Genomic DNA, 22,829 nt, shown 5'->3' with positions numbered 1-22,829 from the left:
CCGCTGCCAAGGAGAAACCTTGATCTCGGAGCATTTGCATTCTCCACCTTGTTCCAGTGGATGTGTGAACGAGTTACCCAGGTGCTCTCTCATTGGATGGCACTGAAAAACAGGCACTCTGCTAATGCTCCAAACAAGCAGGCTCTCCCACTTCCACCACCCACCCCCAAGACGCCCCCCCCTCCTCAGCTCCACATACTGTCACACTCAGCTGGTGGCACTAGAGGGCAGTCCACTCTGTTGGTTTGTATTGTTAAGGCATCTACATACAGTAGAATTTGCCCTGAGGAAAAAACGGGACACAGAAAGAATTTTTTAAAATATATAATTAATTGATTTATTCATGTGAATCCCTTTAGGAAAAAAAATCTATTACATTTCTGCTTAATGCACTGCTTTTTTTCACCACAAGACATTAAGCTTTTGCTAATTAATTCGGAATGAACTGTTAATCTTCGACTAAGCAAAGTTTGTCTCGCAAAGAGTGGATTACATATGCAAGACACAGAGTATGAAATTCACTCGCTTTTGGTGCGTTAAGATGCCATAGTGTCTCAGATTCACGAACATACTGACACATCTGTTAGCTCACCTTAGAAAAGATGATGCAAAACTGTACAGTGAATGGGCAGAAGATTCATAATCGCATATTTTGCCCATGTGTTACACTTAAAAGACCAATACTACAACTCAGTAGTACACAACAGTATTAATGTGTCCATCTGTCCATACATCGTCTTCTTTCACTATAGGAATATTAATTGATAAAAAAAAAGGGGGGGTGAAACATTCCTGTTTTTTACATTAATATTCAAGAGAAGAAATTCCATTAAACCCATGATATATCGACACACACACACAGATTTGAAGGAGCTATACTGTGGCAGTGTGTCTGTGGCATAGTGTCTATCAGGAGGCTGCTAATTAAAGGCCTACAACAATGAAGCATGGAAACCTCAGAGGAACAGTGCTCATCTGAGATGAATTAATGTAGGAGCAGTGGTGATTACCACGAGGGCAGTCAGCCGTTTCATATTTCTAGCACAAGGCAGCGGACCTCAAATTTTGAACCATGACGAGATTTAAATGTAGGATTTTCATCGTTCCAGTCCCCCCACTCGCGCTTTATTGCGTTGCACTGGTAACCAGTGGAATTTTAACTAAATTATGTCAAGGTACATGAAAAGCTTATCAAAGAATACTAATTATGTGCTGGGACGTGAACAATGATGACGATCAGTGAAAAACTGCACAAAGTTATCCACAGCGTTACGCCTGAATGTTGGGTTTCTGTGAGTTGTGTTATTTGCCTTGTCAGTGACTCAGAGAATAAAAATTCTGAATGTTTTGCTTTATGATTTCCTGAAATTGATGTAAATTAAGTTGCCTGAAATCTCCTGTCCTGTTTATGTTCTTTTATCTTACGTGTCAATAAAAGTGTTTGAATCGTTATGTGGTCTCTTATAAAATACCTGACTTTGTGAAATTTAAGGACAAGTTTGTTTTTATGTTAAAATGACCTCCCCTTTCTCTGAAATGTCTGGGTTTTTAATTTATTTTATTGTTATCCAGTTGTTGTCATGCTAATAAAAAGACAATAATTGCACATAAGATGTTTATTTCATGCTGATATCAGACAATCAAGCTGTAATCAGCATTCAGTTCAGCAGGGAACCTCTGTTTTTCTTATCTCGCTTATGATTTGGAGGTATCGCTATAAAGAATGTAAAAAGAAAAAAGAAACCACCAAAATAAAAATAGGTTGGGAGTGTTCAAGACACGTGGAGTGCTCTCTTTTGGACCATTCATGGCACAAGGTCAGGTCGATCACGTAAGTATGGCGGCCGCATCTCACAATCAGCGTGAGGATGGGATCATTCGTCTGTGCGGGACAGAAAGCTCACTATTATAGCTTCGCCCCTTCAGAAGCTTCACAGTTCTTCTGGCTGTGTTAGGGATGGAGGGGTGTGGCGGGGGGAATCTCTGCTCCCTTTCCTGAATCGGAGCTCCACGCCGCTCTATGGAGAAGGGACGTCTGTGAATAGGACCCACTCAAGAGGCATAAAGGAACCTCTCCACTGGTTTGTTTTGGAAGCTGTCTTATTGATCTGTCTACCTATGAATGAATGCCATGGCCCAGTTTTCCCGCTCATGCGGATAATGGCACTCAAGGCCTGTATTAACTGGCCTGATGTTGTTCCCAGAGAAAAGAGAGTTTGGGAGCATTTGTCATTTCATCCCTCCATCTACTCCGATAACGATTCCCACAAGAATGGAGACCCCCAAACTAAGAAAAGCAAATCGATGGCCATTGACTGCCTTAATCAATGCCTGCTTACACGAGGACATATTTTATAATTAGAGAGATCCTTAAACACAATTACAGTATGAGTAAACACTCTCATACGAAGCTAGAAATAAAAAAAAGAATTATTTTTAACTTAATCTTTCCGAAGACCTTGAAGATCCAAAACTGAGACACTGTAAATGCAGAGGAAAGCTTTTACTTCCAAAGCAATTGGAGCACTGATTTGGACAGAGGACCTTATGTGCTTACAGTCTTCAAGTGCAGATGAAGCAGCCTCTGTATCCCCCGCCTCCCCCCATGCAATCATGAAGGCCACACCACAAAAACAGCTCTACAGCAAAAGCCAAGGCGTATAAAAACATCAGCAATTTATTAATTTAGCAGTTTACCAGAAACCACACCTTTTTCCATCACCAAAAAAAAAAGTTATTTGCCTGTGAGAACGAGCTAAACTGGGAGTGAAACACATAATAAAATGCTTATTGTTCTTTCTAGGGTTCCTGCTGGCATCCTTTGGAAGAGAGAGTCCACAAAAGTATAGTCTGTGTTGAGCACGTTCCTCTACTACAGGATGGGATGTCACCAGAAATGTCCTGTAAAAAAAATGAGTTTCCATCTTTGGTCATCTGGAAACAAGTTTCAGAAGGTGGCATGGCCAGAAAATCAGACAAAACAAAATGCACAAGGTCGTCTTTTAACTTTTCAGAGCTTGGTCTGATCTTCTGACCATAAGGAGTCAACTGCATCTTAAGTTTTGACCGACGTCCCAGTTGTGTAAATTTGTGTATGAAGCTACAAGGACGTATTAAAAAGGACAAATTAAAGAACATAATTTATTTAAGACTAAACTCTAAAGCAGAAATAAATACATGAAAGAATAACAGTGTGTGTAATTTGCTTTGTGAACCCAGCAATGAATAACAAACACTTTCAATGGTAACACAAACTGAAGGAGCGATGCCCAATAAGGCATCCAGTACTCTTTCGCAACCGATCAGAACCACGCCGTCAAACACAGGTTCAAAGCTGATTTTAGCCCACCACACTCCGACAACGAAAGAAAAGAGTTTGCCATTCAAATGAGAAATGTTTACAGGCCTCAATATGTGTAATAAATACAAAAAAAAATACAGATCAATCAATTAAACTGGTCATTAGGATAAATTACAATTTGCTTGAGGGGCAGATTTAGACAGATTAGACAGGAGTTTAAGAAGTACAAGGAGTGAGGGGTGTTAAATCAAGTCATCAAACAAATAATTTCCATAAAAAACAAACAGAAAATCTAGAAATTAGGCAGGATTGATACATTCATTATGTGCATATTCTCCATCCTTTAAAAACACACAACTAAAGCTAAGACTTTTGACATCAGGAGCTTAGAAACGCTGATATGGTGGTTCTGTACAAAACTGAGCTGGAATTTTGAAATTACAGCTCGATTGTTTATTAAAAGCAAAAGGAAATGACAGGCCAGAGAACCGCAGCACCGTGCGATTAATCTGGCGCCACATACCCAACATTCCTGAATAAACTGGACAATCGCATTGGCCAGTGTGTCATCTGCACAATGACTGCTTGTGCGTTTAAAATCACCCACCCCCGAGAATTACAGCATACAAAGGAACGGTAAATACTTCAATATCGTTACGTGAAGCAGAACTAGTGATTCCCTCTTTTTTTTGTCCTTTTTCCTGTGGGGGGAAAAAAGAAAAAGCAGGAGGAGCGGTGGTGCTCGGGGTTAGACTCACTTGGCACACATTTTTAAAATTAAAAAAACAAAACATTTGTTCTGTTGGAAAAAAAAGAATACAAATCAAAGATTGTTCTCACGAGGTTAAAACCAATGAATGGATAGAAGTAAAAAGAAACAATGTAAAGGCAGTAGCTTATCAACAGTTGCTGACATCGTCTCCTCACCTGACCTTCAGCACAGAGCCTTGTGCTGTAGATGCAGACACAAGCGTGAACCCTGACCCTGTCCCTCCCATTGAATCATCTTCGCATCTCCCACATCTTCTAAAAATGGCTCAGTTAAAACCAGGAAGATTCCAATGCAAGTATGATATCAAAACTACGCCTTTCTTTAAAAGAGTCTCTCCTCTATCTCAGTTCATTTAGACACATTTAAAGAAATCAGCTTTGAGTCAGCGAGATGTCACCCTTTGAGTTGAACACTGCTTCTCGCTTCTTTTATTACGGACGCCACAACCCGAGCAGCTATTCTGGGAACATCCCAGCCTGTCCCTCCCTCCTCTAACACAGACGCTCACCGGTTAGCAACAAACAGTAAGACTCTTCTCTGAGGCATTGCAGGAAAAAACAAAACAAACCAACAAATTATATTAAGTTTGAAAAATATGTTAAAAGTTTCAATCAAGAGACAAATGTGGGCCCAAGTGTGGCAATCATCAGTTTCCCACAAATGTAAAAGCACACACGCACACACATAAACAGCTGAGGTGATTGTAGATCTAGATTCAGTGACATCCTTTGGTTTAAATGCAGCTTCTTTAACGTGCATTGGGTTTAGGACCTTGAATATGCCCGAAGGACTCTTAGCATCCAGGCCCCTAGCAGCATGTATGCACTCTGTGGTTTAAATAAGCCAGACTCTTGCTGATGTGCACAATGCTGCAAAGAACCTGCATTTTCTAAGCAGAAGATGTCAAAAACCTGAAGATGCTGATGAATTAAACTCATTGCATGTGCTCTGTTGTGAACAGTTACCATGGATTCAACTCCCCTCACAAAAAAATGATGTAACTGATCAGAATTGCCACACCGATTTTCACCTAGTAAAATTAATTAATTCTATTGTATTTATTTATTTTTACAGCTCTTCCGACACACTGCTGATACCGATTACTCTTACAGTCTTGTTAAGGTTTAGAAATGTTCTTGACCAGATCAAAAGTTGTGGTCACATGTAAAAACAATGTCAGAGTTCATGGTCTATGGAGGAAGCACTGGAAGTTGAACCAGGAGCTCTGAGGATATGACTGAAGTTATTGTACTGGTGGTCAGAGAGAAGAAGGAAGGGAAAGGGGGGGGGATGTTGAGCTGTAAGTAGGCCTCCATTTGCCCCCCCCCCCACTCAGTCCTTTTTGATCAGGCTGTACACATTAGTTGCACTGCGGTTGTGTGTGTGTGTGCAGCTGGAGGGGGGGGGTTGGCCTGGTGATGCTATGCCGCCATGAGATACTGATGGTAGAAGAGGCCAAATAGGGAGGTGGAGAAAAGGCAGGCAGCAATCCACCAAGTGAAGAAGGAGAAGAGGCCCCGGAAAAGCAAGGGGCTGAAAACAGTCCGCAGGCCTCCCAGGGCCACTGAGAGCTGAGCTACTGATGCTCGGGCTCCTGTTTCTATCACCGTAGCTGCTGTTGGTGCTTCACCCATTATAGAGTCCGAGTTCATTTCATGGGTGCAAGGCAGGTCTTCTTCATGATAAACCCACCAGGAGTGACCACCTGTAATAATTGAGGAAAATGGGAGGGGAAAAGGAAATATAACCTGAAGTTGGAGGAAAATGTGATATTTTAAACATGAAAAAATATATATTTACCAAGCAGTAGATGACTCACCTAAGGTTTTTAGCAGCAAGGTTGTGTGTAGCAACATCACCAGGGGTGCCACATATTGTAGTGCAATAACACACAAATAGTAAAAAACACGTGCAACCTAGGTGAAAAGTAGACAAGAAAAGCACCGTTACAATAAGCTTTTTACACAAAATGTTAACACAATATCGTTCCAAATGTTTTCAACTAAGCTCATAAACTCACAGCAGTTTTTGTTTCTCTAAGCCCTGTTTCATGTAGGGCAGGGACACATCGTAACAGTAATAATGAATTGATAGATCAAGCAACATCAGCAATAAAACATCTCCTTCACATTTTAAGAGCATTTCAGTCATAAATAAAAATATTGATTAACTACAGGGATCAGTTTTTTTGTCTGTTGTAGACTTAAATCTAAAAATCTTAACGGAATAAAGCGTTTTGTTCTATCTGTAGTTGTAGTATATTATTCAGGCTTCTTAATTGCTTCGCCTCTGCAAAACCAGCATCTTAGATCAACCTTAACAACACAGTCGCACTAAGGAGAACAGTGATTGCAAACCTTGGCAAAACCAAAATTAATAGGATCGTGTGCAGTGAACCTGCTGCCTTCACAATGGCTGCTTTGAAGACTGCAACTATTCGCAATCTGTGCGATCTTCAAAGTTAAATTTCTGTCTTGATGCACCAAAGTAACAGCAATCAGTCTGCTATCAGTCTGCAGCTGAACGGAGTCAAGTTGGAAATTGCAATAACTTTGATAAACTGGTGAAAATCACCTGTTGCACATCTGTTGTGTAAACCAGAAGAACCAGTCTGAGAGTGACTGCAGTTTGAGACTGCACCCAATGGGAAAAAATTCAAAGCAATGACTGGGCAACTACTCATTTCATTCCATATGCCATAGGTGATGTAATCTAAACACTCTGAATCCCTCGTTTCAGTGCTCACCTTAAGTCGAAACGGGTAGTTGCATTTTCTTACATTAAAAAAACAGAGTGGTAATTGATTAATAATGATCAATAATTATGACTAATATCATGGGAAAAACAAAAATTGCCCACCATCTTCTGCAGGTCCACAGTACTTATCCGTCCAGCTTCCTTCTTCATCTGATCCACACCCTTCTGGGCCAAGTTGAGGTAAGCCTGCAAGTGATGTCTCATCATAGCAAGCCGCAGCACACACATCAGTACGATCGCCCATAACCGCAAAGTATCATACGTCTGTTCAGTCATCCTGACAGTAACAGAAAGAGAGGAGTGAGAAAAGGGGGGATGAAAGGATGGCAGTCCCCCCCCCCGGCACACAAACTCAATACATCATGTAGCCGCTGTGCCATTTGGATGGTAGGTAAGAATGCTGAGACAGAAAGGAAAGACTGTAAGAGCAAAAAGAGTAATAAACAACTAAAAAAGAAAAGTAAGAGAGGGTGAAATTGAGAAATTAAAAAAATAATGAAAAGGGGGCACTGTAACATGAAATAGGACTTAATCAGGTTTGAGTCGCTGTCAACAGCAGGAGAAAGTTCAAGACATGACAGAATTCAAACTTGTGCCACAAATGAAATACACAAGCTCAAAATAAACAAAGAGAAGGTGGAAAAAAAGGGCCTTCTGTCAGGCGTGACTAAATTTGTTTAAAGTCCAAACAGAAAATGCGTGTACTTGTTGTCACTTTATCTTTGCACTGAATACAATCGTTATCTCATTTTTGTACATTCCTTTCTCACAAATGGCGTTGCTTTGTTTACATCTGTTTCGCACTACAAAAGGACACAATTGCTTTTATTTATTTATTTATTTTTTTTTATACCTTGACAATGACGTCTCATCTCTGAGTGCCAGGTAATTAGCTTTCTAGATATCAAGGCAGTTGAACTGACTTCCCTTCCAGAGTACGGATCCGTCAACGTGATGTGTGAGACTATAGACTTCCGGGAGAATCATGATGAATTGTTTACACAGACTAAAATGTGGGCAACAAACTAGTTTACATCCGAGTTTTGTTCATATTCAGCCAGCACTGTGTTTTATTTACAAAGTCAACTTTGGACTATGATGATGTTCAAACCGGTCCAATTACTAAACTACTTATTTGATGTTGAAGTAAAAAAATAATTCCTTACGGCTCTAATTCATCCAGTTACAACACAAAGCTTAAACTGTATTTACGAGCACGGAACATGTTACTACACAACGTGTCCCATATCTTTACTTACAAAGGCACACTCTCCTTTCCCAGAGTGGGGTTCATTATGTAATCCTTGGTAATAGGCTTCACCCACAGCAGGACCATGATGAGAGGGGACAGGAAGTTGATATGAAGCAGAGTCCTACAGAAATAAACACAATACTTAAAACCAAGGAAACTCATTTCCCCCCTTCAGAATCATCTATGAATTCATACATTATAGAAAACTGAAGACATCAATGAAATAATCAATTTTTAAATGTTAAGACTGCGAGAAATAAAGTCCACACTACGAACATAACTTTCCCCGCGAGTGGTGAGAAGATAACCAAGACACACATTTCGAAGGAATGGAGATAATCCCTGCTGGTGACAGGGTCTGAAGATGTAAGCTCATGACACTTAAGTAGGGGAATGGAAGAGGAAGCCATTTTGGGGAGTCTGCTATGCCAAAGTGGATTATCTGAATGCGATGTGCTCCCTGCTCTGTACCCCCTATCATGGTCAGAGGCATCCCACCCAGTGAGTTCTGAAATTGAAATCTGCCTCAATTGAGCAAGCCTTCATCTGACTTGCAGGGTGCTCTCTTAAATTTGACACACTCTGAATAGTAGGAGACAAGTATTACCGGGCTGCACTTGCCCTCTTGATAGTCCAAGATAGGATAGTTTGATAGTTAAGCATTGTTTTTGTGACCAATTTGAGCACATCCCATATGAAACAGGTCTAATGTAACAAATACATTAAACAAAGGTTAGAGGAAATCAAAAACACTGTCTTACTTCAAGGCAACGAGTAACTACATCTGGAAGGTCCATTCTTTCATTTATTAATATATTTTGTATATTTTGTAATGACACCAGATTGGCAAAAAAATCTGTATAGAGACCTTCAGCCATTGTTTACAGGCTCATCTCTATCTGTTCTTCACTGGAGGGATTCTGCACGACACAGCCACAAGTGTTCCTTGCAAGGTCCACGTTAAACACGACGGGCCCCATCTGATCCAAACAAATTCATTTTGGTTTAATCTGCCCAAAGAATAGGCTGCCAATATGAAGCAGGCTTCGTTTCATGACTGTCTGCAAAGTTTAATCTTGCAAATAATACTAGGTAATCAAAAACTCTAATGCAACTTCTGCTCCAACATTTGCTCAGTATCATCTACGGAGTAGAGAACTGAGTAGCTCAGGGCTTACAGATTAATGAAAGCAGACTAAACAAGGTCAAAAATGAGAAAACTGCGGTAACAGAAGGTTCTTTATAACCATATGACCTTAATTGTAAACTACCTTGTTCCAGCAGCCACTTTCTTTTTCAGTTTGCTACTTTGAGTACTGAATTTGTACATCTATCCTTGAAGAGCTACCTCGTCAGGCCAGGACACTGCAGTCTATTTACACCTACAGGCCAGTGGACACGCTTTCAATGATGAGGATGTACACATCCTGGACAGGGAGGAACGCTGGTTCGAGCGCGGAGTCAAGGAGGCCGTTTACGTGAAAAGGGAAAGCCCATCTCTGAATCGAGGAGGGGGTCTGAGGGTACATCTTTCGCCATCTTACAATGCTGTGATTGCAGCCATTCCTCAACTCTCTGTGATGGTGCTCAGGGTCATTGATCAATGGTCATGAGAATTTGCTTAATTATGATGAAGGAACTGACCTCCCAGCCTATTGTTCCTTTAGTGGTGCTGGTTTCAGGCATTGTGCAAATGTACTGTTTATAAAATTGGGGAAACCTGCAGTCAGCTGAGACTGAAGAAGTCACTTGGATGAGCGACGAAACGTTTCTCCCACTGAATACGCTACGTCCAGATGAACAGAATCAACTTTCTATCTATCCATTTTGTTTGTAACTCTACACGAGATTAAATACTTTACAGCTCCAAATAGCACAGTTATCTTACCAGGTGAAACAAAGAAGCATATTTTTAATTGATATTTGTCTGCCAGCAATGCTACATAAAAACTAAAAGGAAAAATTTTATAAACTCTAGTGATACTTTTTTTAAAACTGTAAAACGGAGTATTGGTTCTTTGTATTTCTAGTTTTAAGATCAAACATTTAACATCTAAGGGGTATACGTATTATTGCTGTCTATAAAAAGGGCTACTGACGTATCTACAAAGCACAGAAGACTCACTGTGTAAATTTGGTTGTAGTTAGGTTGAGTGCATCTAGGTGCATTTGGGCCAACCGTAGACCAGGGAAAGTTAGAAACGCTCCGATCAGAGAGCAAAGCAGTGCCAGGATCAACTTGAAGGTGAGCTTAGATATGGGACCCCTGTGAAAGAGAAAATCCACGTTACTTATAACGGTCATTTTACAAGTCGTAAAGAATCTATGACAGCGGAGGAAAGAAACAACAACACTGATGTTACACTTACTGGGAGTCGAGGCCTTGGTGCTCCAGAAACTGTTGAGCGCTGTCAGAAAAGTTTTCAAAACCTAGAAAGGAAGGCGTGTTCAACGGTGAGCAATATTTTTATTACACAAAAAGAAAGCTATGGTGCAGAACTGACCTGTCTCCAGACCAAACTCCAAGTAGTTTTCAGTGACAATAAGAATGGCCATGGCTTTAACAAAAAAGAAGAAAGCAAAAGTAATGCAGAGTGAGCGCTCGCCGCTTTCTTCCAGCTTGAAGTAATGGGCAGTTAGAGAAAAAAGCGTCTTACTGTACAGTGCAGTTAAGGAAAACATCTCAAGAAGCACAATGACATAATCAGCTAAGACAAACTACTTTGCCTAAACTTTATCCTTTTGTCAAATTCAAAAGAAATGCACAACAATATGCGATGAACAACATGGATATTCACCATGCAAACTATTTTTCCTCTTTACAGAAGAACACACAGTCTGTGGATACTGAAAGACTCGTGTGAACCCTCACTCATTTAAAGTCGAACAAACCCTGCTAGCTGGTATGTGTGGAGAGTGGATCTCTGGTGCTTTGGCACCGCTGCATATGACTGAAGTGATGAAAATATTTATACTATTTTGCAGTGACTTTGCTCTGATGTTCACAGAGATGAAATTCTCGGATTCTGGAACATATAAGGTTACAGTGTGGCATTCAATCTCTTTCACTCAAAATCAAGAATAGCATTCAAACAAGTGGGTTTTCTTTTTACCTCTCCAACCTTCATTTGTACTATAATGCTCACTAGATAAAAGTTAGCATGAGGCTCTAAGAGGAATAAGTTTGAACTATGATGTAGTGCGTTACAATCAAAGGTGGCTTGCTAACACTGGGGGGATAAAAGGGAGATTTTTAAGCAGGAATTTACATTTTAGTAAATAGATTTAAAAGGTAAATACCATCAAATGTGCATACTTGCAGAATTCCAGTAATTCCATTACTTTCAGTAAATAGTTGAGAGAGCTGTGCAGCTGACCTCCAAGGCAAGAGTCTTAAGGACTCTATCAGAAAAAAATTAAAGGCATTACTTTGAACATAACGTGAACTCCACAGAGTTCACAGCATGTGTGCACATTTGCTATATGTATAAGTGACATCAAGTGACATTATGTATGAGATCAGAGCTGTTCTACAGTATGGCAGCCACATGTAGTTTGGCCTACTTTCGTTAATTAAAGGCCATGCATACTCTTGACAGCTGTGATGGAGCTCTGGACTACAGATGGCCACTTTGAAACAAATTATTTAACTGTAGCTTCTAAACTGTGACAGCTCACCTGTCTAATGTGAAGAAAAACACACACGGTGATCTGCTGTTAGAGATAGAACAGATTTACTGATCTACTCCTACATGTGTAAATATATGCAGCACTTTTGCTTTGGAAACCCTCACAGATGGCTCCCCGTTTGATGCTGTAGAAATGTCATAAACTCAGGAAAAAATACTTAAATTTCACCAACATCATACTTGAAAGGCATTCTGTGATTCTGGAGTTGTCCGTGTATACCTCTGGCAGCTGAAAGCATGCAACTTGTCTTTCGCTCTGTGTAAGATGAGCAACTCACAGGGATGCAACGGAGAAATGCACAGACAGCAGGAATCGTAATCATGAGCTTGCCTGTAAAATTGAATGCATGCAGTTTAACCCTGTGTTGAAAGTGATATGTAAATTTTACAAGGTCTGCCCTCATAAGACTGTTGACCAGGTCCTCATTCAGACATGACGCTGACGTGTGCGGATGCTGTCAGATTAATGAAAAGGAGAGGTTATGAGAGTATTTAAACATGTCACCAGGGCTGAAATGGGGAAAAAACTGAAATCATGTGTCGAATTAACACATATCCCCTCATCTTCAGCTTTCATCAGTTTCCTTTTCCCCAGGCATACCAGTATGTTGGGCTGTGAAAATTGGGCATCCAATCGCCAGTGCAGGCAGGAAATGACACACCGTCTGACCACAGTGAGCCACATCTGACCTGGAGAACTGGAAAGATTGATCCCCTTGGTCGGTGGCAAGGATAATGTATATTATTCAGCACAGCAAATAGCAGGAGGACGATAAAGGCAATGGGAATTCGAACCAGGAGAATCTTTACCTCTCATTTCAGTGCCATTAGTCTCCTCTGTGGCATTTACATAGCACATTGAATCTCTGTTATAGACATGTTAACCTATGTTGACCTACATATTTCTTGAGTGGCCACTTATGATCGGATCTGAGCTGCCCAATCTACATCTAAATAAACACATACATCAGATCCTCACAAAAAACAGAAGCTTGCTGTTTTTAGCTGGCTGGAGGAAGTAAAACACTGACAGAAGCTACAAAAGGACAAGAAACCTTGGGGGGGAAAAAAAAACACTGTTTCTTCACGTTTTTTGCCCAAGATAGCACACTTGTAACAATACTGCTAATGTTGAACTGACCATCATTTGATGTCAGACTATCATTTGTGGTGTCAGAACACAAAAGTCTTGATAACGATGTATAATCATAACACCGTCTAACGAGTTCTAATGAATCCTAATGACAAAGCAGCCACTATCAAGTGTTAGGTTTGATCTTCTGACATGTTTACATTCGGTGGTCTAATGTCACAGTTCACAGGAAATAAAGAGTTTGGACTGCATTATTATTTTTAACAAAAGTCTAAGTAAAGGCAACACAGTATGTGTAACCGGGCAACACCAGCAAGCACTAAACGTAAAATAGAAAATTGCTTTAAAAAAAACGGTGCAACATGATGAACAGCAGGTGCTGTACTAATGATTGCCTATGACAGTCTGCATATAAAGTTGAAATGTGCTAATGAATGAAAGAATATTTTTGTTATGCTAAATTTTATAATTGTGTAACATTTTCTTACTGTCAGCATATTATCAAATAAAAAGCTAGTTCACACAACAACACTGAAAAAAAAGAAAAAGAATTAGTAAAACGTAAAGACTGACTGATGTAAGGATACACAACAAAGGCGAGTACTAGTAGGCACCAGACCACACTGATGTTCATCTCTCCCGAGGGCTGAGCCACACTGTAGTACAGCTCTGTTATCAGATAAACCACAGTTGCTGCTACTGTGAAATCCACAAGCCACTGGAACTCTGGGAAGTAGTGCAAAGCTGCGGACATAAAGTACATAATTAAATCAACACTTTCAATTACAAAACAGATTGTATTGCACAGTATTTACAGGCTGTGGGAACAAACAGTCAAGTTACCTAATGTGTCCACTTCTGTGATGCATTTCGTCTCCAGCTGTAAGTCTATGTCCTTGGGGACTGTTAGGGGCTTACTGTCTATGTGACCATTGTACTTCCTTGAAAAGGAGTGACAGAACAACAACTTGGGTGAGAAAGGGAGAAAAAAAACTGGAACAGAGTCAAGATTTATGGTAAAGCATTTTTAAAGGAAAAGAAACCAGAATAACAGTAGTCTGAACTGAAAACTCTCATCTGAACTCTCTTTTAGGCAAGAAGAGAATCCATGACAGCTAAAAGCCTTACTTATGAGATCCAATGCAGCTCAAGCATTCAAAATTTCATTACCAATACTAATGTACTCTCCCACGACCCAGTGTGGCAAAATGTAGGCAACTCTAAATCGCTAATAACAAGTGAATGGAGAGCTGCTCTTTAATGTTGAAAAACTGTCTGAGGGCCTCCTTAGTTCTGGACTGCTGGCTGAACAATACCACTCTAAGACTCAAAGACCAAACATGCCCTAGATAGATTTAATTTCTGAGGCACCTGACAGGAAAAAAGGGGCTCAGCTACACCCCTGGCTGAGGGAGTTGGACGCTTAACAAAGAGAATTGAGCTGCATGGCACGAGCTGGCCAAAGGACAGTGGTCCCTCTTTTTCTTCTAGAGATTACTGAGCATGTGGTGATGATAGCCTTGACCTGCCTCATACAGGGTCAAAGAAAGGACTGTGCTACAAAAACCGCCTTAAGTTGAGAGATGGACACCATGTGGAACAGTAAGGATTAACCGTCACCGGTGACTTTAAATTCACATTTAAAATGAAGAGTACAAAGGCAATTCATTTGTATGGCCCAACATACACCTGCAGCTGTAGAAAAATGAATAGCATGGGTTTTTTGTTTGTTTGTTTAATGCAAAGTAGTCTCAAAGCAAAATTTGACACTTCTAGTATTAAGGCTTGACATCTGACCCCTTTGAATTGATAATGCCTTTTAGATTTCAGAGATGATGCAATTCTTTTCCCCTAAAACAGTCCAAATAGTAACACCTGCCGCCCTTAAATGTCCAACTTTCCTCATATCCACTGGACAGGACCACTTACATGAGCTGTTCTTAAACCCAATGAACAGCCATGGAGGAACAAACCAGAAGGAAATCTGTCTATTTTATCTCCTTACTTAAAAAAATCCTTAAATGAACCACATAAACACATCTTTGGCACCTCCTCTTTGCCTCTGCTATTCCCCGCTACCAAACAATAGCCTTCATTCGCACCCTTCCTTCCAACCTACCTGTCTTTCCTTTTCTGTCCTTTTTGTTTCCCAGCTAAGCTCCTCAACTCATCTTCCGTAGGGTGCTGGTACCACCGCAAACTGCGAACAAAGAAAAGAACAGCCACGTGACTTTGTACTCAGAGTAGTAGATGGGGAAAAAAGACAGTTTTAAAGCACGTGCGAAGTACATTTGTGACAAAGACACAGCCATTCTAACACACTCTCTCACACTACAAGAAGACTGTTGATTTATGTATCTATGTATTTTCTAATTTATGTGTTCCAGGTGCAGTATGTTAGTTTTTTTTCTAACAGGAGCAACAGTTGGTGCTACACTGTGTATTTCTATATGTATCCTTTTATTGAATTTTTGTTAATTTCCCCAATATACCCCCCTTCTTTTTTTCCTGCCTGTCCTGCCTTAGAAATCGTCATACTATACCACATATAATGAATAACCAAAATAACACAAATAGAAATAAATAAACAGATAAAAGATTCACATGTTGCTGTTCTTGCAAAAGCAAAATGTGTTTGGCACATTTAAATCACAATTCTGATTGTAAAAGCTGCCAGACAGGACAGGATTTAAAAAAAGGAAAGAAAAAGAGAAAAAAAGCACGCACAAAGGAAAAAAAATGACTGACTGTTGCTAGATTTGATGTACATTTGCTAAGACACCCAGCATAAAATAGCATATGTTGACTATGAACTATGGAAGGCATAGGCAAGTAATTTGGGGTTAAACATGTACCATAAGAAAACTGGGGACTATATAATCAATTGTTCATTCATTTCCCTTTCCCAACAATCAAAGACGATTCGTCTACTGTTAAAACTTTAAATTGCCTTACATTACTCTTCAAAAATGCTCTTTTAAGTGGTGACATTAAGTCTAGATTGTATGAACATGACTCAAAGCCTCAATTTATAACATCTCTAAGCTTTATGATGAACTTAGAGAACACAAAAGCGCGCACTAACCAGACATATCGCAAAGATTCACTTCACATAAGCGACGCTAATACACATCTAAAATGCATTTATAAGAGCTTTTACAACAGAAAGAGTATTTGTCCTTAAGGACTAAGCTTGAAATAAGACCTAATTCAGGAGCATCCCTTTAAAGACAAAGACCCTCCTTAACTTTGTTTAGAAACTCTCTTGTTAGCGCATCTTGAGAACTACTGTGAGGTGGAGGAGGATAGAAGGAGCAAAGCTTGCTTTTTTTTTACATTCTATATTTATTTACTTATTATGGAAAAAAGTAATTGCAAAATATTCTGAGGGGACAACGCTCTGCTTAGGGCAAACAGTTCTGAAAATGTTGAAACGGTGCCCTAAAAAAAGCTTATTAATTATTACAGATGTTCCAAAAAGCAGTTTTCTCAAAAACATATGTGGCACTAGTTAGAGGAAATGAAGCGCACCCTATTTCTGTCTTTTCAGGTCACCCCAATATTTTGCCGACCTTTGGTCTTTGATCAAAATGCTTCCGAAAGCTTTAGAGTCTGAGTAAACATTTTGATCCCGATTGTTTGGAACCCTTTTTGAAATAAACTTCCCAGGAGGCAACTAAACTGCCTGCAGCACTTAAAGAAACAGCATGTAAGAGAGTCTACATTACCTGCCACTGCAGAGTAGCCATCTTGCCAAGGAATAATGAGGTATGATTTTCTGAATTACACTGGCCATTACCATGGTAACCACAAGCTGCACACCGATCACACCCTGTGGAAAAAGGATTGGATTTAAATCACATTTAAAGAAAGAATAATTACGCATGCCATACAGCCGCTACAAAACGAGCTCAGCATGACCTAGAGGTTCATCGCTTCAGTATTATTTAGACAAGCCCAGCTACACCTAAAGCTACAAAATGTGTAGAATGCGAAAATACATCATTTAAAAGGCCAACAGAAATTTACAACCAAAGGGGCGCTGTGGCAGTCTTTTACTGTTCATTAAAACCAGAATACTGACATCGTAAGTGCTTTAACATCATTGACACCTTGATTTATGTGTCTTTTTTGACACTCTGGTTAATGCTACTTCAACACTTGCTTGATTGGTAAAGCTACAATTTGCAAGCAGCGGTAGATGTGATGGAACAGTAAAGACAGACAGAGAAATCTTCATCTTATAGTTACTGAAAACATTTTTTTCTCTGTTTACCACCTAAGCAGTAGTCCTTTTATGTACAACTTGTATTAGGCCATCATAACCAGCCAGTCAGTTGCATTATTTCATAGTACTGCTTGATGTTTAGTATTTGTTATTTATTTAATTCATTAGATCAGGAAATAAAGAGAAATATATTGCATTTATGCAAATTTAAAGGTTGTAAGAAAGCTTGTAAAACATTTTATAATGACCAGAACTGATTAGTCATTTACTGTGCCTGTCTCTTCTTCTATATCACAATTAAACACAATCTTGTAATGTCTTAAGTGAGCATAGAAGCTAGAGTATAAAAAAATATGGGGTGATGTGTAGCATTTAAATAAAGCAGACTCCAAATACAATTTTTCAGATACAATTTTAAAGCCTATTTTTATTTGAAAGCAGCACAAAGGCAACAATTCAATTGAAACTGCAAAGATTTCTAAGAAAATATGTATTTTCTTTGAAATCTCTGCTCATTTGTAATTTCATGGCATCAACACCTTATGAAAGGTTCCCCACCATTTACCTGAAATAAAAGGAAGTCACTGAAATTGTTTTATATAGAGTCACCAGCCCATAAAACTTCAAGCACTCTCGTAACTTCAGCATACATCCCCAGCTGGCTGGCTAATTCAAATATCTGCTTATTTAAAAACAAAAATAATAATATTTTGTTTTACAGCATTTTAACAAAGTGTTGTACTCTGTAAGTAACCTAGGTTACTTCACTGTGATGTGATTTTAAAATAACTGACATAAAACTGCAGCACTTTTTGGAACATATAAAAAAAACAAACAATGTTACTCTTTAATTTGTTACTTAGACATGCAATCAGAAAAAAATCATCCATGCATCCACTTTCTTAACCACTTAGCTGATTTAGGTGACATGCTACAGAATACTGGGTACACCCTCAATAGTTCACCAGCCCAGTGCAGAACATGGTAAAATCAAAGAATGCACAATTAAGCTTAAAATGATTTTGCAGTTTAGAACATTTTATTTTCCTAAAAGCAGGTATCTTTTTAATATTTTACTAGGTTTATAATATATAATATAATAATATTAGTGTAAATGTAATTTTATCTTGACACAAAACACAACAAGCTATTGAATTCTTGCTCTACTTGCCGGATGTTGAATTTTATTGCGTTTTGGTTCATTAGTGCTAGCCTACTCCAGACATTTCATTTTTTTTATTAAAGGTATTTAATTTGAGATTAGTTTCTGTACTGGGTCATTGCGGTCAAGCGTGTGCAGGCACAGATATCAATGGTTCCTACTGATTGCCAAAGAGAAGCCAACCCACTGATCTAAGCCTACATTGAGAGGATAAAAGCGCAGCATGATGGGAACGATTCTGGCTCCTTAAGCCTAAGTGAATATTGATCCAAGTGTGCCAGGTTGCTATTAAGCTTCTTGCTTAATCTTTGGATACCTTACACAGAAGCAAAGGCTCATGGCGACACAGACATTATGACAAATGGTGCAGAAAAAGTGGCAATTAATTTACTCTTATTGTATTCTTTAATGTTTACTTTAAGATAATTTATTATAACTTAAATTGTAGATTATGAAGCAGTAACTCTGATAATCCAACTTGGAATGGGAATCTGTTTGGAGTGTCTGCTTGTTGCAATAAAAATGTCAATATTTGTCACCACTGTACCAATACTCCTATTGATTTTTCTTCCAATACATATCTTTTTTCACACTCCTAAAGAATATAGGTAATAAGAAATGCTATCACTTTATAAGTACATTCACAACAAATGATTTGTGAATCATTTGGAATGATCACGATTGATGTATTGATGACTTATTAAGTGGAGATGCAAGTCACAGTTATACAGATCAGCTGTACGCTTAATGGCCTAAGAATAATGTATATAAATACATACATGAATGTATGCAGTATGCAGTGATCTGCACTCAATAAGAAGATGAGAGGCCTGATGAGAATTTAGAGGAAGAGGAACCATGACAACATACAATCTCCAGAATAACATCTTGACCAGCTGGCAAGTGGCTGCTGGTGGTTGCCAGGTGAAACTGGTCAAAAAGAGTGTAATTGGGTTGGTTACTGACATATTGCCGGGACTAAAAAGTAGTTTACATAGAAGACACTGACTTGTTTGCAAACACTTGCCAAGTTCTAATCGAGTGTCTCTTCTCACAGACAGATGGGACTTTTGTGTGTTGTTTTTGTTTTTTGTAGAAACAAACATGATGCAGCATAAAGGGGGTTCCCCACCAAAATGTTTTTGTCTGGCACATTCAAATATTTTAATTAATAAATAATGTACTTGGAATATTAGCAAGAAAGAAAAATGCATTATATACACTTATAATGGCCTGTAGGTATCAAATACATCAAATCAAAAAATATTATGAGCTCAAACTAAATTTGAAATAGGTTTCACTTACAAAACTGCATGCTGAAAAACAACTAGAAATTGATAGCTAGACAACCAGAGATTAAGAATGACAAAGAATTCACATTTGGGCTTACACGGTAATCCTCAAATATTTTAAAGTCATCTGAGTTTACATTATCAACAACTTAAGGCTAAACATAACCCTGTGCCCTGATTGGAATCCACTTAAAATTTACATAAAGCCATAAAGATTATTTTAACATACTAATGGTCAAAGAGTTTTAGCCGCAACAATGACAACAAACTGATTCTCTTTATATTTTAACCTTCAAAACATGCAAACATGCAATTTCTGCAATGTTACAACTCAATGTAAGTATCTGAAAATAAATAGCATTTGATGAGCTTTGTTTACAGCTAGCTGAAAGTGTTAAACAGACATCCGCTTCCAAGTTTGGACGACAAACATTTATCACAATGACAAAAAGCAACACATATTACTAGTAAATGTATCGCCAAGCAGGACCGGACTAAATAGCAACACACCTGTCTCTGAGTGATGGTTAAACCCATGTCAGGGTGAACTTGGTGTGTAAGGAGGAAATGAATAACACCTTGACAGCACAAGTGATACTGGCAGACATATACATTGGACCTAGATTTTATATTGGTCATGGGAATCCCTAGTGTCACCCAGCATGGGGTAAGCTTCAAAAGCTGAAGTCAATACCTCTTCTGGACTCACATAGAGGAGAGTGGGTGCCATTTATTTGGCAATTATTCTCACTTAGATGTGACGCGTGACCAAACACAACCTCTCTCACTCGGGACATTTTTTTTCATGTGAGTAATGGTCATGCTATATAGGTCAAAAGCACACACTCTTAGTTTGGTGGATGCTGACCACACTCTGTGGGAGACCTGCAAGGATCTCAGGCCTGAGGGAAATTGAGCCAGCATGGACTCCCTTATCTTGCCCAGTCCGCTTGACCCCCTCCACAGAACAACCAAATGAAATCTGTAGGGGGTGGGGAGTGGGAACTGCAGCGATAAACACTATCTGTAAGAGCTCAAAAACCTCACTACTATTTTACAGATGAAACTAACTTTGAAGCAGTGAAACCCTGTACTGACCAGCACTTCTCCAGTGTCATTCATCTTCACTATATACTGCTGGGTGTATTTAAAATCTTCAGCTAGTGAGGGTTCCAGAGGTCCAAGAACAAAGTTTGTAATATAAACATTGCAGCATATGATAGAGATGTTCCATATGTTGATTATAAAAACAAGTCTAATAGTAACACTAGATACTTGATGAATGAATCAGGGTGCGAATTACAGAATGCAATATACAAGGACGGTACAATGCCTATTCATTGTGTCAATACAGCAAATCCACAATACTTGATGCACTACATGATGATTACCTATAATACACTGCAATATATTTGTGAATTTCAATATTTGCTGCATTGTGTTGTCATTATATTCAATTTGAATTATGCGTCCAATTAATTATTCCTGTATGCTGGTGTCCATCATTTTACTCATGTAAGTAAACTTCCACTACGTTTACCTCCCCTTATCAGTAAGCACCATCATGAAGAGACGGGAAGTTGACTCTTGTAAGTCAAATTGGTGTGGTGAGGGGGGGCGTAAAAGTCAATTCAGCTCTTAACCTTGAGCCAACCTTTGAAAGTATTTTGAAGGTTACTACAACTTATCAACTAACCAAATAAAGATAAACATAGTTATAGAACTGTTAATAAGCATGTTAATACTTAATGAGTCAGTCACTTGTTAACGGTTAGTTCAAGAAGTTCAGACTCAGTTCTGTGCCTTTAATGCACATCACAGCAGATACAGTCAGCTGCATTAACCAATGAAGATACAAATTGTACCTGCAGGAGGTTATGCAAATTCTATCTCTATTATTTTAAAAACCTTTCCTTTACTCTGTTTCTTTTTTAAAGAAAGACAAAATCCTTTCAATAGCTTTCAATAGGAAATACATTTTCATGTTTGACACTCCATCTTATTTTTACTTAGGTGATGCTGTGTTAGAACTTGAGATACTTTTATAAATCCACGGCTATTGATCGAATAAGGACTGCCCAATCGCTTGACTTATATAAATATAAATGTCATTACAATTGTACGTACAGCGGGGTTGAATTTATAATTTATAATTTAATGTGATAAAAATGTTTTGGGGGTAGTTTTCATCTCCTTCCCGAAATTATCTTGCCAGCTGAATGGTAAGCTAACTGCTAATTATATGGTATATACGACCTACCTTCAAAGTCCCATATGCAAAACTAGTAAATGACAATAACTGCAAACAGTGTATGTGAGTGGACCCTACTTAACAGCATAACATATATGTATATACTATATAATATGTACTGCTCCATTCACTACTCTGCTGTCACCGTTTTAACTTACAAGCTACACTGACCTGCCGACTACAAGCATTTGCTCTGGCTAGCAAGCTAAGCTAACATCCCACTGCAGTCACAATAGCAAACGGCACAAAAAGAAAAACGCTTCAGAGTCAAGTTAAACATTTACATGAAAGCTGATGTTAGAGGCTGGAGACTTATCAAAGAAGTGAGACAAAACATATATAGCGTTGCGTTCAGGTGCTCGCTGTCATACTCACCATGTTGATGCAGTGCAGCTAAAACGAACTCTACCCCGGCAACACTGAGCTCTCCGACTCGGAAATCAAGCGGCGAGGAGCACATAAGCGCTTCCTACGATTCTAATACACAAAAAGAAGAGGTTTCTCATTCAATTTGTCACCGTATCTTTTCATACACCCCTACATTGTCAAGAAAAATCAATGGATTCTGCCTCCACTCCCAAGTATTTTCAACTGCAGTAGAGGTCACATTAAAACTCTGGGTAAGGAGGTGTCCACAGATGTGCCTGTGTGCCGAACGTAAAGTAGGAAAACTGAAATTATTCACATAATCACAAACTGAAATAAAAACGAAATTATAAAAGTGCTAAGATATAATTGTGAATTAAAATTTTAGCTTTCGCTAAAGCACTACAAAAAGTCCGTACTTTTTTGTAGGATTCGACAAGGCGACTATACGTACATATCAGGACCGCCCCAACCGGAAAAGCGCAAAGAATCAGTAGTACACGGGACAGAAGAAGCTGAGGACAGCGTGTTTGTGTTTAAGGTTAACAGAGGAACGTTTACAGCTTCGCAGACTACACCTATTACTTTTACATAAATATAAATAAGTGAATGAAAGGAGGGGTAAATAATGCAACAGATTATCAACACGCCCTTTAGTTATGCTGG

At 38.9% G+C, this 22,829-nt stretch overlaps 1 protein-coding gene and 1 long non-coding RNA gene across 2 annotated transcripts in view; one reads left to right on the top strand and one right to left on the bottom strand.

Annotated features, from left to right (window-relative positions):
- LOC102303214 overlaps positions 1-3,898 on the top strand; it is a 34,594-nt gene extending 30,696 nt beyond the window's left edge. Inside the window, exon 3 of the long non-coding RNA XR_001336333.2 lies at positions 2,804-3,898. This is a non-coding gene — a long non-coding RNA (uncharacterized LOC102303214). The remainder of the gene's footprint in view (positions 1-2,803) is intronic.
- Positions 3,899-5,380: 1,482 nt separating this feature from the next.
- On the bottom strand, positions 5,381-22,499 carry tmem161b (transmembrane protein 161B). The gene is made up of 12 exons (XM_005922877.3): positions 22,173-22,499; positions 16,593-16,696; positions 14,984-15,064; positions 13,708-13,805; positions 13,452-13,608; positions 10,587-10,738; positions 10,452-10,512; positions 10,208-10,348; positions 8,090-8,203; positions 6,933-7,107; positions 5,893-5,989; positions 5,381-5,778 (listed from the first exon to the last, which is right to left on the bottom strand). The coding sequence occupies exons 1-12, from the start codon at positions 22,173-22,175 to the stop codon at positions 5,495-5,497; spliced, it is 1,467 nt and encodes a 488-aa protein (XP_005922939.1). The 5' UTR covers positions 22,176-22,499; the 3' UTR covers positions 5,381-5,494.
- Between the last annotated feature and the right edge of the window lie 330 nt (positions 22,500-22,829).

Source organism: Haplochromis burtoni, unplaced genomic scaffold, assembly GCF_018398535.1.
Source record: "Haplochromis burtoni strain Fernald_Lab_line unplaced genomic scaffold, NCSU_Asbu1 Contig_63, whole genome shotgun sequence".
Lineage (NCBI taxonomy): Eukaryota > Metazoa > Chordata > Actinopteri > Cichliformes > Cichlidae > Haplochromis > Haplochromis burtoni.
This window is presented reverse-complemented; position numbering and strand designations above follow the sequence as displayed.